Here is an 11,321-nt window from a genome sequence, read left to right as displayed (position 1 = left end):
AGCAGACACCATTGCAGCATGTGCAGCAAGCTCAGTCCCACCAGATGCTGCAATACGAGGAACTTTGGTCTACGTTTCGCCGTCTGCAAATAGAATGCATTGACAATGGGAAAGAACGGCGCGATAACATTCAAGCCAGGAAACGGTAAAAAATTTTACTCCTGTAGTCTTCATTCTTCTGCCTTCGCTTGAATGCGTCCATTACTAACTCTAGTCTACGTACTATGGCAATGCATCTAGTGAGACGCATGATAATGAATCCCAAAGGCACAAGTCTTCACAAACATTCAACCGCTACCGCACAATTGATCGACCTGAACATCCGCCTTCGACACATCCTCAGCCCGCGGCTACACCCCCGCTTTTGACACTTACGCAACTCACGGAAGCACCTTCACCCTCAACATTTCCTCAACCTGCGGTAGCGCCCACGTCTTCGACACTTCATCAAGCGGTTTCACAGCAAGAAAAACCTCGTCATCGCCCACGGTATTCTATGAAGGTGCGGACTCGCAAGATACAACACGACTTACCAGAGTCAATGACACAATACCAATGGAAGCCCTGGAAGACAACTCCGATGGCACCGTCCGCGCCAGTGATTCCTCCACAGAATACGACGCAACCTGAACCAGCAACCGCCAAGAAAGTTAAGTCAGTTGACGAGATGAACAAGGCTGACTTCACGCGTGCTCTTGACTGGGAGCATCCAACAGTTACACTTGATGTTGGGACTTTATCCGCGAATGTCAGAAGAGCTGAAGACTTGAGCCCTGATGAAGCTTCTGAAGTACTCCGATGCCTCCGGGAAGCCATCCGCCTTGCAGCCGATACAAAACGCACTTGCCAACAGCTCCTTGGTCGGTTCATCGAGCGTGTCTCTGATCCAGCCATCTTTAAGGAAACGGATAGGGATTTGTTGGATCTCATCTGCCCGCGCATACCGGGTACGAATAAGGACAATGATGGTGATAAGGATAGTGATAAGGATGATGATAAGGATGGTGATAAGGATGGCGAAGAGCAGGAGGACATAGATTCGGAGATCGACAAGGAGCAGGAGGATAGAGACGCAGATTCGGAGGTCGATAAGGACGATCATCAAAGGTTCCTTGGGATATTAACAACATATGTGTATTCGGGCATCATCCCTAGCGGCAAAACGAAGAGTATACAGTGCACGCGGAGGTTCATCGATCGAGCGCAGGAGCTACACTTACTGGAACGAAAAGATGCTGCTATCATCAACACGAGAATGCCATACCCGGGGTCAGTCATACTGCGAAGCATAATCGCGCAGCTGTCGGTTGATCTCAAGCGATTGTACGGAAAAGGCTGCAAGGAACTCCATAAAAAGGTAAATGTGAGAAGGAAAGAGTAAGGGATGCCGGAGTGGCGATGTTGGACATAGACAATGAATGACTGAGAGTGAAGGTATTCTGTGGCGAAATGGGGAGAAAGAAAGAGAGAAAAAAGAGAGGGGGGAACAACATATGTACATGTACATACAAGGGACACAAGGTTCAAGGTTACAAGGTTCTATTCCGCTAACTCGAACCTTACACACGGCAACTTTAAAACAGCTCAAGAAACAACTGGTCAAAGGGCTCTTGCCGGCTGGGACATGCATTGACATTCGTGGCGACGTCTCTGCGGTCGAGAACTTTTACCGTCTGAACCCGCTGACCAAGAACCCTCGGAAGTTAATGGCGTGTACGCCTTCCGCGCAGCCGTTCGTCGCGTTCACGGAGCTGGAATTGATTTCAATCTTTTGGAAGAGCGACACACTCAAGGCGAAGCTGCAGAGTCTTCATGGAGCCAAGGACTATCGTCCTGCGTTGTCTGACATGTCGTACTGGCTGGCCAACCAAGCACCAGGCTACCTCCTCACGACACTCATCACCGACGCAGGACTGGGTCATAAAAAGCGTCGCATGCCCGGAATCAGCAAATCATTCAACAACCTCGCGACACCTTCACTTGCAGAGATCAAAGAGCACCTGAGAATCATTCAGAACGAGGATTTCGACCCCCGCACTTATAAGGAACGCGGTTACGTTATTCGCGGATCTATTCGGACCGATGGCTTTCGTCTCCAGTTAACGGCATTCAAGCTGAAGGAGCTTCTCTCGGTTCGGTACAGGCGGCATCCCACGGACATATTGCCTTCTCGGATTACGTCCACTGTGGGTGGAGTCGACTACTACCTAACTGAGGTTCGGAACGTTGTCAAGACGAAGCAGGATGTCGCAGTTCTTTGGGACTGTGAACCAGAGAAAATCAAGATATTAGGTCTCGATCTTGGTCAAGCGTTTGTGGTTGGAGCGAGCGCTCTATTGCCTGAGAAGACCTTAGATGACATGAAAAAATCCGTCAGCCTCGAAAATGGAAAGCCACGCAACGACAGTTATAATCCAGAGCAAGCATGTGTTACAGGAGCGAGTATGCCGAGATCCAAGGGGAGCTTCCATCAACAGAACAGTGCCGTCGGTACCGAACAACCTGACAATGACAATGACACCGAGGCTTCCGCCCGCAGCTCCCAGGTCTTTTACAACCTAGCTGTAAAGCAGAAGGCCGTATACCAACCAACATTCAAGTTTCGACGTTGGTTAGAAGAACGCAAACGGTCGATCCCGCTAGGCGCAGCAAAATCTATCAGCAACATCGAAAGCGAGCTACCAGCCCTTCGCGGAAAGGATGCCAGCGTTGAAAAGTACGTTGCGGGATTAGCAGGCGTCAAGGAGCAGCTCGACGAGTTCTACAACAAAAGCGCCACATTCAAAAAGCACCAGTGGGATGCCAGAAAAGCTAGAGAGGCAGAATTCGACATCATCGCAGATCGCCTGCTCAATATGGTTGGAGGATCGCTTGGTAGACAGCGAGATGAAGAGGACAAGGTTGTAATCGGCATTGGTCTAGGCAAGTTTTCATCCACGAGACGACTTTCCTCGTTACATGAGTCCTTCCAATCGTACTTTGTTCAAAGGGTTAGTGCTTCATTGCAAGACATTCGATTTCTTTTTTTTTTTAAAAAAAAAAAAACTACTGATGACGCTAATGAGGCGCCTTACGTTCTGTGTCCGTTAGGCAAGGGCGCTCGGGTATATTGTCGTGGGCGTCAATGAGTACTACACGTCAAAGAAGTGTCCGATGTGCGAGGAGTTTGTCGGCCAGGTTCAAATACGTCGGCTGTATTGCAAGACTTGCAAGACATACATGCACCGCGATATCATGGCGGGCCACAATATTTGCAACGTTATTCAAGGGCACTTGCTTCAGCAACAGAGGCCACTCTATCTTCAGCCTGTAGATGAGAATGGTAGATATCCTTGGATGGAAGCTACACAGACAGTAACCGATAGCGCGAGCACCAGTAGCAGCAGCATCAATGGTAACAGTAGCACTAGCAGCACCAATAGCACCAGTAGTACTAGCAGCACCAGCGCCAGCAAGGGCAGTGTGGCCCGAAAGAGGACAGCATCAACCGCGGCTGCAGAACAAGAAGGAGCTCCAAGGCGCAAGCGTGCGGCCAATGCGGCATCAGGGCAGGAATCGGCAACTAGCCAGGCCCCAGGAAGTGCCTAAACCCCATCTCAACCATATATGTGTTCGCAAGCACATTTAAAAATGATCGGTAGGTGTAATTTATATCCTAAAGCTGCATAATTCTGTTATTGCACGCCGAAATTCTTTTACTGCATGTATTTGCTTATGCTCACCAAAAAAATTCTATCGCGTCGCCTTTTGCTGACGTAGTTGGTGCGTTTTTAATGCTCCAACGCCTCTGCTGCGTAAGGTCATCAAATTGTTGGTTGCGATTCTGGCGGTGGGGTTCTTAGTCGGTATATCCTTCTGTGTGTACACGGTGTTCTATTGGATCTATATTCCACAGCGAGACCATGTTGGAGACGTTTATCTGCAGTACAGTCAGTCCAGGTAAGGCTTTATCTGCCTTTTTTTTGGGGGAGGGGGGAGGGGGGAGGGGTGATGAATATAAGATGTTTGTTGATGTGTTTCGTTGTCTTTTGCTTTTGACTGACTTTTTCCTTGGATCCGGGTAGAACATCGAACACAATAGCAACAGGACCAAAGGCGCTCGTGGATTTCACACATGGTGGGCGGCATGCACAGGTAGACTAACTGAATGTATAGCTCTCCCCTAAACATTTTATAGCATGAGCATGAATGTCGCGTTTAAATGAAAATTTGTGGTTTCCATATTTCTCGTTTATTATCACGCGCGCGTTAGTTTCTTCGCGATGGTCAAGCATACCATCTATCTGTAGTTCTGACGGTGCCGACCTCGGAAATAAATACTGGGCTGGGTAATTTCATGGTCAAGGTGCAGTTACTGAACGCTGGTGGAAACAGCATCATGAGCTCCAGTCGATCTGTAAGTCTTCCCTTCTTTTTTTTTTGTATAAAAACTAGGTTGATCAACTTCAATGACTGAAACCTCCCCCCCCCCCTTGTGTGCTGCTGTTCGTCCTTAGGCAATTGTGAAGTACGAGTCGATGGCCGTGCGATTTTTACGTACTGCTTGGAGAGCCATACCTCTTATCTTACAATGGAGTCAAGAAGCCCAGACGATCAAAGTGCCGATGATTACGGATTTTGTTGAGGACTCCTCGAACCCGGTCGTCCAAGTGTTTGTGGAGATATCGGACCCAAGATTACAGGTCTACAAGACGACACTCCATATTGACGCGCATTTCAGTGGACTGCGGTAAATCCTTCATCCTTGCTAAAAAAAAAAAAAAAAAAAAAAAAGAGAGAGACGGCGGAATGGGAGGAAATGGTGTCGTTCGTGAACTAACATTATCCTCCTCTAGGTACTTCATGTACTATCACCCGGTTTCAACACCTATTATCTTGATACCCTTCTTCACCTTCTGGGAACTCGTATTTTACATCATCACCTGGCGTCTTCTCTCACGCTGGGGGTTATGTCCAAAGTTTCGATCTCAGGCCCTCACGGTTGTACGTGATCAGAAACGGCTCAACAATCCACAGTCGCAACCTCAGTCTTTGGCAGCACCGCACCATCAATTTTCGCCGCAGCTTCAGAGCCTTCCGGGATGGTTGGAGACAGATACCTCGGATGAAAAAATACAACGCGACAGCGGAGGGACTGGCTTTTAATTTGGATATGATGGCGCGCTGGAACAAGTAGATAATACTGCTGAAACACGCTCTCCTACCCCCACTGGGACCGCAGGATAGTCGGTCTCACAACGACCATTGAGGTACAGGAACGCAGAGCTATTGGGCATAGCTTGACGCGCTCGATTGGTCTTTGGTTCATCTCAGATGTTTAAGTGCGAGACACGTCTGGAATGTTGCTGCATGATATTTCAAGAATACTTGCTGCGTGCTGTGCGATGGTGCAGTTCATAGAATATCTATGTGTAGCGGGTAATGGACGACAGACATATCCTAGCTCGTGTAGCTTAGTAATAGAACGTCGTGCTAACAACGCTTTACATGTGTAAACCCCACCCACCAACGATAGTTGGATTGAACGTGACAAAAAAACGCTTCCCTAATATGAATGCTATCCTCAGGCTATCAATCACTCCTTGTCCTCTTATTTCCCCGCATCTATCCAGGCCTGCTGAAACACAAGAAAAGGCTTCGCGTTCTTGCTTTCTTGGCAGTGCATACACGCATGCGTTGATGCCTATTAAATCCGCGCTTTTTGGCAATTCCCCACTCCTTTATTTCACTAAAGCACACCTTTTGACTTTATCAGTCCTTCACCTTCACATTCCCACCTTCTCCTACAGAACCATGCTACGATGCAAAACCTGACGTTTATCTCTGATCTCGGGCGACATACGAAAGCCTTGAATGTCCTGCAGGCCCAGGCTCGACACGACCAGCTCGTGCTTTTTTTCTAAGCTACTCCCTATCCTAGCGCCGCTAGCACCAGTATCAGCGCCACTCAACAGGCACTAAAGTCATCTTCAAGCTCTCGACATCCGAGGACGATGCCACGAGGGCCTCCAAAGTGAAGAGTGGATGCTGTTTCAGTGCTCTCGTATTACTAACAGTTCAACTCTGGGTTGTAGGACTACAAAGTTGGATCCATTTGTCCTTTCAGAATTTTTTTTTATTGACAAATAAAGTAAATCCCTGCTGAGCGTCTCCATGGCACGGGTTCAAGTCAATACGTTATTTATGCCGTTCCCTGTAATGGTTTAGAATATAGAAAGCAATAGTGTTAGTGTCCATTTTGATAAGTAGATAGCTCCTGAGTAGGAAAAAAAGAATACAATTGAGCTTACATCGCCCATATATGTGTCCATCTCGGCATCCAACTCCTCTGCTGTCTTGACCTGAGGCTTCTGTCTATCTTTGGGTGGTCCCCCACGCTGCCCTCCTTGTCTACGTCCCTGGCTCGACGATCCCTGGTTCGAAGATCCCTGGTTCGATGATCCCTGGTTCGATGAACCCTGATTGCGACCACCTGTAGGCTTTGAGACAGGGTTCAACTTGCCAAGTCGCGAAGCAATATCGGCCTCGCTGTATCGCACACATATCAAGGCGGTCAGCAACTGTGGTTTTTGAGGACCAACTGACGATCTATAAAACATGAATAGTCTGTTGGTTCTCACCTTGAACCCAACCGTGAGAACACATCTCTCTTTGGTCCATCTCTCGAAGAAGGACCCTGTCGCTTGTCTTGCTGGTTGCGACTCGCAGGAAGCGGTGCATAAGCGATCTTCATGGGCTGACCTGGAAACAAGCAAATCATGCTGAATATCAGCTTCCACCAGAGAAAACAGAAGAGCAATAAAATCACATAAAAAACATGTACCATCAAGAGCGATTCCATGAAGCTTTTTGATGGCAGTGGCAGCATCCGCTGGATTGTTGAATAGAACCGTAGCAACGCCTGTCGATCGTCCCGAAAGATCGTACTTGACCTCTGCAAACTAATTGTTGTTTGCGTCGATTATTCAGGTGCAAAGAATCGAACGAGAAGCAGGGAACGAGAAGCAAAGAACGAGGGAAGGATAGGTTGAGATACTCGGGCACACAGTCAGCGAGGCAAGGAGGTAGAGAGAGGCGATATCCTCGGCTGAGTGCTTGTGTCTTCCAGCAATAAGACACAGCTCAGCCAAATTTTTTCCTCCCCATTATCGTCTCGTCGTCGTTATCGCTGCAGCTGCGATTGTCGGCGCGATAACCACAACACACTTGATCTGCTCTCATATCCCAGATATGACATCGTTAGTTTTTGCGACTCCTATAGGGCTAGTACCTTGACTGGACCAGCATGCGTGTCAAAAAGTTCCTAAGAGCAAGAAGAGAACCCAAGGTCCATGGTCAGTCGATCGAAATCCCATCATCCATCTTCAGCATAGCCTCACGCTCGATCTTCCGCATAATATACCTTGATATCCTCCAGAGTGACAGCATAGTGGAGGTTTTCGACAACAATCTTTGCGTTTCCTGCGTTTCCTGCATTTCCGGCATTTCCATCGTTTGCCCTCTTGGGGTCACCGCCGCGTCCTCCTGAGCTCCTTTGAGCTGTCTCATCGAACTTGTCATGCGTCCAGCGGTCCTCGGGCGTGTTCCGCTATTATTGATATTACACGTCAATTTTCGTCCCGAAAAACATATAGAAACAGCAGTTCATGTTGTAAATAACAAAAGAAAAAGGAAAAGACGGCGTTTACAGTGTAAGGCGAAGAACGGTTGGAGCGACCAGGGCTGTCTCGTCCAGTTGGTCCTGCACCACGACCACCACGTCGAGGATTAGGGCTTCTGTTGTTGGCGGCGCGGGATTTAGCGACATCATCAAGCGCCATGTCCAGGAATCTTGCAGCCATCGTGAAATAGATACTGGTCTGTCAAATAGACTGAGTGAAAAGGGCAGGAAGGTAGATGGTGAGTGGAAGCGGGAGGCCAAGATGGGTGAAAAAGTACGATGAGAGGCGTGGGGGTTTATGGTTGAATTGATATTGGCTCAGGAAACCAGTCACCGGCCCACTTCAATTTTTATTGGCTCTGAAAACATCGATGGTCCGTTCGTCGTTCTAACTGTCGTGCTTGGTCTTCTTGGTCGCAGACTCATTCTGACTTGTCCCAGGTACGGGGTCAGCCTTGCGCTTCAGCCCAAAGGTCACCTTCTCGCGGTTAGGCGCATGCATCCCAGAAATTGACATGTTTGGCTGCGTCACTTGGTTGGGTGCCGCAAACGTAGACTGGTGTTTTGTTGCCCCACTCGTAGATGCCCCACTCGTAGATGCCGTTCCTGAAACGGAGCCTGTGGCGGTCGTTGATGTCGTACCACCCATAGTCATCGCAGTAAAACTTGAAGGCACAGCACTGGAACCACAGAGAGGAGCGTAGTTGATAGCAAGAGGGGTCAGTCAAGGCGAAGCTGAATAGATGCCCGGATTAAAACACAAAGAAAAAAAAAGTACTTACTTGCGGTTTCCAACGGCTAATACAATATGAGCGGATCCAGCAGCCTTTTGTCGCTCCTGGAAGGCTGATACCATGTTGAGCGGCGTGTCCGTGCTGCTCATGCCCAACAATCGCTTCTCATCCTCCAGTTTCTTCATGCGCTTCTCAGTCTTCATCTTGCCAGAAGTCTTTCCGTGGAAGGCGTGACTCAACTGACGGAATGCCTCCTTCGTATTCAAACGGTTGCCGCTCTCGTCAATGTACTCCAGTTTGATATCCGGTTTGTAGTTCTTCATGCGAGCCTCGCGCTCATCCAAGAGCTGCTGTTCTCTCCTCTGGTTCTCGTACTCGCGGTCCCTCTCGCGATCTCGAATGGAATAATTCTTGTCTTTCGACCGCTCCTTGTCCCGCTGTTTGTCTCGTACCATCTCCCTGGCTAGCTTGGCCTCCCGAAGTCTCGACTCCGCAAGCCATTTGGCCCTTTCAGCCTGTACCTTGGCCCTCTCGGCCTGCTCAGCGGATCCCGTTTCGTAAGCGCCCTTTTGCTTCAGTAAGGCTAAAGTTGAACCCAATCCTCTGCTGACCAGCGGCTCATCAACAAGTACAGATTCCTAAAGTATTAATAAGAAGCAGGTTGAATGTTAACAATAGAATATCAAAACACACACACATCGAATCATGCGAAGTAACATACCGTTGTCGATTGCTCCTCCTCGGACGATGGCTTCATGGATACATCCTTGTCCACGGAGTCTTCTGAAGCTGCTCTCGTCCTAGATCTGGAGTCAGTTTCCTCATCCCTACCATTAACGTCCTCCATGTCCGAGTCCTGCTTTGTGCCTTCCTCCACAGGAAGAGATGCGATATCTCCAGCTTCCGCACTCTGCTCCCGTGCTCTCGTCAATGGTGTTGGACGGGATGAAGAAATTTGAACCGCAGAAGAGGAGAGATTGGAGACGAATTCTGATACATCTGAAATGACCAAGCCTCCTTTCTGGGTGTCGTCCTGGTCCATCTCCATGGTCATGCTTTCAGCAACTATGAGGAGTAAAAAAGAAGCGAGAAACACTTGGTTAGTTGGCACGATGCTGGAATAATAGCAAATGCGTCTCATACAACGAGCGGTTCTTACTGTTTTTGGCAATCTGCTCCGGCGTCAACGTTTTGAGCGTCCTTTTAGTTGCGGCTCGCCGCGCCTTTGTGAGAGATGCCTGCAAATCCTCGTCATCAACAAAGTTCAGCTCCGAAATGTCAACGGGTTGTGACCTCTCCACCTGCATAGCGTCGTCGTCCTGATTCTCATCGTCTTCCCAGCTATCGGTTTTCCTCGATCTTGACTTTTTCTTTTTCTGTGTTTGCCAAAGGAGCAAGAGAAATTGTATTAGCAATCATCAGCAGCGGCAATTTTTGCATTGTATCATCGAGAAGAAAAGCCAATCGAGCCCTCGGCGCTGCTTACCTTGGATTTCTTAAATGATACCTCCGCCTCATCTTTGGTATAGTAATCCTGGGCCTGCTGGGTCTCTATGAAACAAATTAGAATAAAAACCAGTGCGTTAGTAAGCGATTAAGACTAAAAACCATCGATATTATTGGTATCTAGTAGAGCGCAATACGTACTGTCATATGTCAGTGCAATCGCTGATTCCTTAAGCTTTTGGTTCATGATCTCCTTGGCGCTCAAGCCAGCCTGCTGAGAAGTCGATCCACGTTGGCTATCTGTTGTTCGTTTTGGTCGGCTGACCTTTCCAAGGACGAATCCGTCATTTCCAGTCTCGGTTCCCAAAACCTCATCATATTGTGACAGGATCCCCTTCTTCTTCCCCATTAAGAATTCGTCGTCGTCGTATCCCGAATAAACAGGTCTGTTCTTTTTCTTCTTGTTCTCTAGGTTCTTTTCCAACCTTTCTCGCTCGCTCATCTGAATGTTGATCAGCTCGTCGCCATTCTCTTCGTTCTCAAGGATTGTACTGTCCTTCAGCGTCAAAATTCGTTCCTCGCCCTCCTGAAAGTCTGTGATGTCGTGGCCCACACGAAGTCCTGCCAGGTGATTCTCATCGTATTCCTGTTGATAAACCTCGTCCAACTCCTGTAGTTCCCTTTCCCGCCGCGCTGCCTCAGCTGTCCGTCGCTCCTTCTCCTTGTTCCTGGACTTTACGGTCCACTTGTAGACATCCTCTGTATCATCTTCGTCGCTGGCTTCACCGAGCCCCTTTCCTGAAAGGACCTTGCTGAGTTCGCGCTTGGTGCGGGCCTTTGCGATCTTGTTCTTGATCGCATCCTCGCGCGCCTTTTGGGCCTCTTCCTCACGCTGCCGCTTCAAATTATCTTCAGCAAGCTTGGCGCCGCTTGTTTCTGGGCCCTCTTTCAGAGGCTTGAGGCCAAGCTTAGCACGAATGGCACTAGGTGACAGAGAAATGAGCATAGAAAATATCGTTACCAACATGAACCAGGAATCGTTGAACACAAAAACAGCGACTGACGAACGAACGAATGGGATAAAGTGAGTAAATAGCGTACTTGGTCTCTTGGATGGATGCCGATATCTCAGACATGTTCCTGGTGTTGCTGTGTGTGGATGTTGGGACAGAGAATTGAATGGAGGGATGTGTTGGGATGTGATCTTTGAAACGGCGCTGTGGCGCGGTGCTTATCTACCTTCTTTAATTGCACAGAGGCCTTGCAACAAGAGAATGGAATCGACAGTCCCGCCAATCGATCCATCTGCGGTTGTTTCCCACGCAAGGACCCTGATTTTGCAGCCAACCAAAAAAAAGTGTGTACAGACCCGGTAACTGGTACCGTGTAGGTGCAGCAGCATAACTCCAAACATTCTGGACGAGCGGACAACAGCGATAGCGTTGGATCTCAAAATCTTTGGACTGGCCGATAGTCCGGTC

At 48.6% G+C, this 11,321-nt stretch overlaps 4 protein-coding genes across 4 annotated transcripts; 2 read left to right on the top strand and 2 right to left on the bottom strand.

The window, feature by feature from the left end:
- Nucleotides 1-3,793: 3,793 nt before the first annotated feature.
- On the top strand, nt 3,794-4,733 carry BC939DRAFT_403266 (putative adipose-regulatory protein-domain-containing protein; the record flags this gene model as incomplete). Its single annotated transcript, XM_051552725.1, has 4 exons — nt 3,794-3,939; nt 4,065-4,101; nt 4,253-4,396; nt 4,497-4,733. Coding segments are annotated over 4 exons (564 nt in total), but the record flags the coding sequence as incomplete, so codon positions are not given.
- A 16-nt stretch (nt 4,734-4,749) lies between these two features.
- BC939DRAFT_467554 (uncharacterized protein) lies at nt 4,750-5,502 on the top strand. Its single transcript, XM_051557798.1, has one exon. The coding sequence runs from the start codon at nt 4,789-4,791 to the stop codon at nt 5,143-5,145; it is 357 nt and encodes a 118-aa protein (XP_051406988.1). The 5' UTR covers nt 4,750-4,788; the 3' UTR covers nt 5,146-5,502.
- Nucleotides 5,503-6,055: 553 nt separating this feature from the next.
- Nucleotides 6,056-7,929, bottom strand: BC939DRAFT_467551 (uncharacterized protein). The gene is made up of 7 exons (XM_051557797.1): nt 7,689-7,929; nt 7,403-7,588; nt 7,271-7,303; nt 6,824-6,941; nt 6,621-6,741; nt 6,291-6,528; nt 6,056-6,193 (listed from the first exon to the last, which is right to left on the bottom strand). Exons 1-7 carry the CDS (start codon nt 7,839-7,841, stop codon nt 6,182-6,184), a joined length of 861 nt encoding a protein of 286 aa, XP_051406987.1. The 5' UTR covers nt 7,842-7,929; the 3' UTR covers nt 6,056-6,181.
- A 509-nt stretch (nt 7,930-8,438) lies between these two features.
- Nucleotides 8,439-10,976, bottom strand: BC939DRAFT_485357 (SART-1 protein; the record flags this gene model as incomplete). Its single annotated transcript, XM_051559307.1, has 6 exons — nt 8,439-9,032; nt 9,116-9,459; nt 9,554-9,770; nt 9,881-9,945; nt 10,042-10,823; nt 10,942-10,976. 6 exons carry the CDS (start codon nt 10,974-10,976, stop codon nt 8,439-8,441), a joined length of 2,037 nt encoding a protein of 678 aa, XP_051406986.1.
- Nucleotides 10,977-11,321: the final 345 nt, after the last annotated feature.

Source organism: Gamsiella multidivaricata (genome assembly GCF_025024155.1).
Source record: "Gamsiella multidivaricata strain RSA 2152 chromosome Unknown BC939scaffold_109, whole genome shotgun sequence".
In the NCBI taxonomy this organism is placed as follows: domain Eukaryota; kingdom Fungi; phylum Mortierellomycota; class Mortierellomycetes; order Mortierellales; family Mortierellaceae; genus Gamsiella; species Gamsiella multidivaricata.
This window is presented reverse-complemented; position numbering and strand designations above follow the sequence as displayed.

Bases quoted from the DNA above. Each gene is read 5' to 3' on its own strand.
- BC939DRAFT_467551 (XM_051557797.1), bottom strand. From the start codon at position 7,841: ATGGCTGCAAGATTCCTGGACATGGCGCTTGATGATGTCGCTAAATCC. The intron at 7,304-7,402 runs GTATATTATGCG...TCTTGCTCTTAG, and splicing joins TCACTCTGGAGGATATCAAG to GAACTTTTTGACACGCATGC. The intron at 6,742-6,823 runs GTACATGTTTTT...GCTTGTTTCCAG, and splicing joins TCATGGAATCGCTCTTGATG to GTCAGCCCATGAAGATCGCT.
- BC939DRAFT_467554 (XM_051557798.1), top strand. From the start codon at position 4,789: ATGGGAGGAAATGGTGTCGTTCGTGAACTAACATTATCCTCCTCTAGG.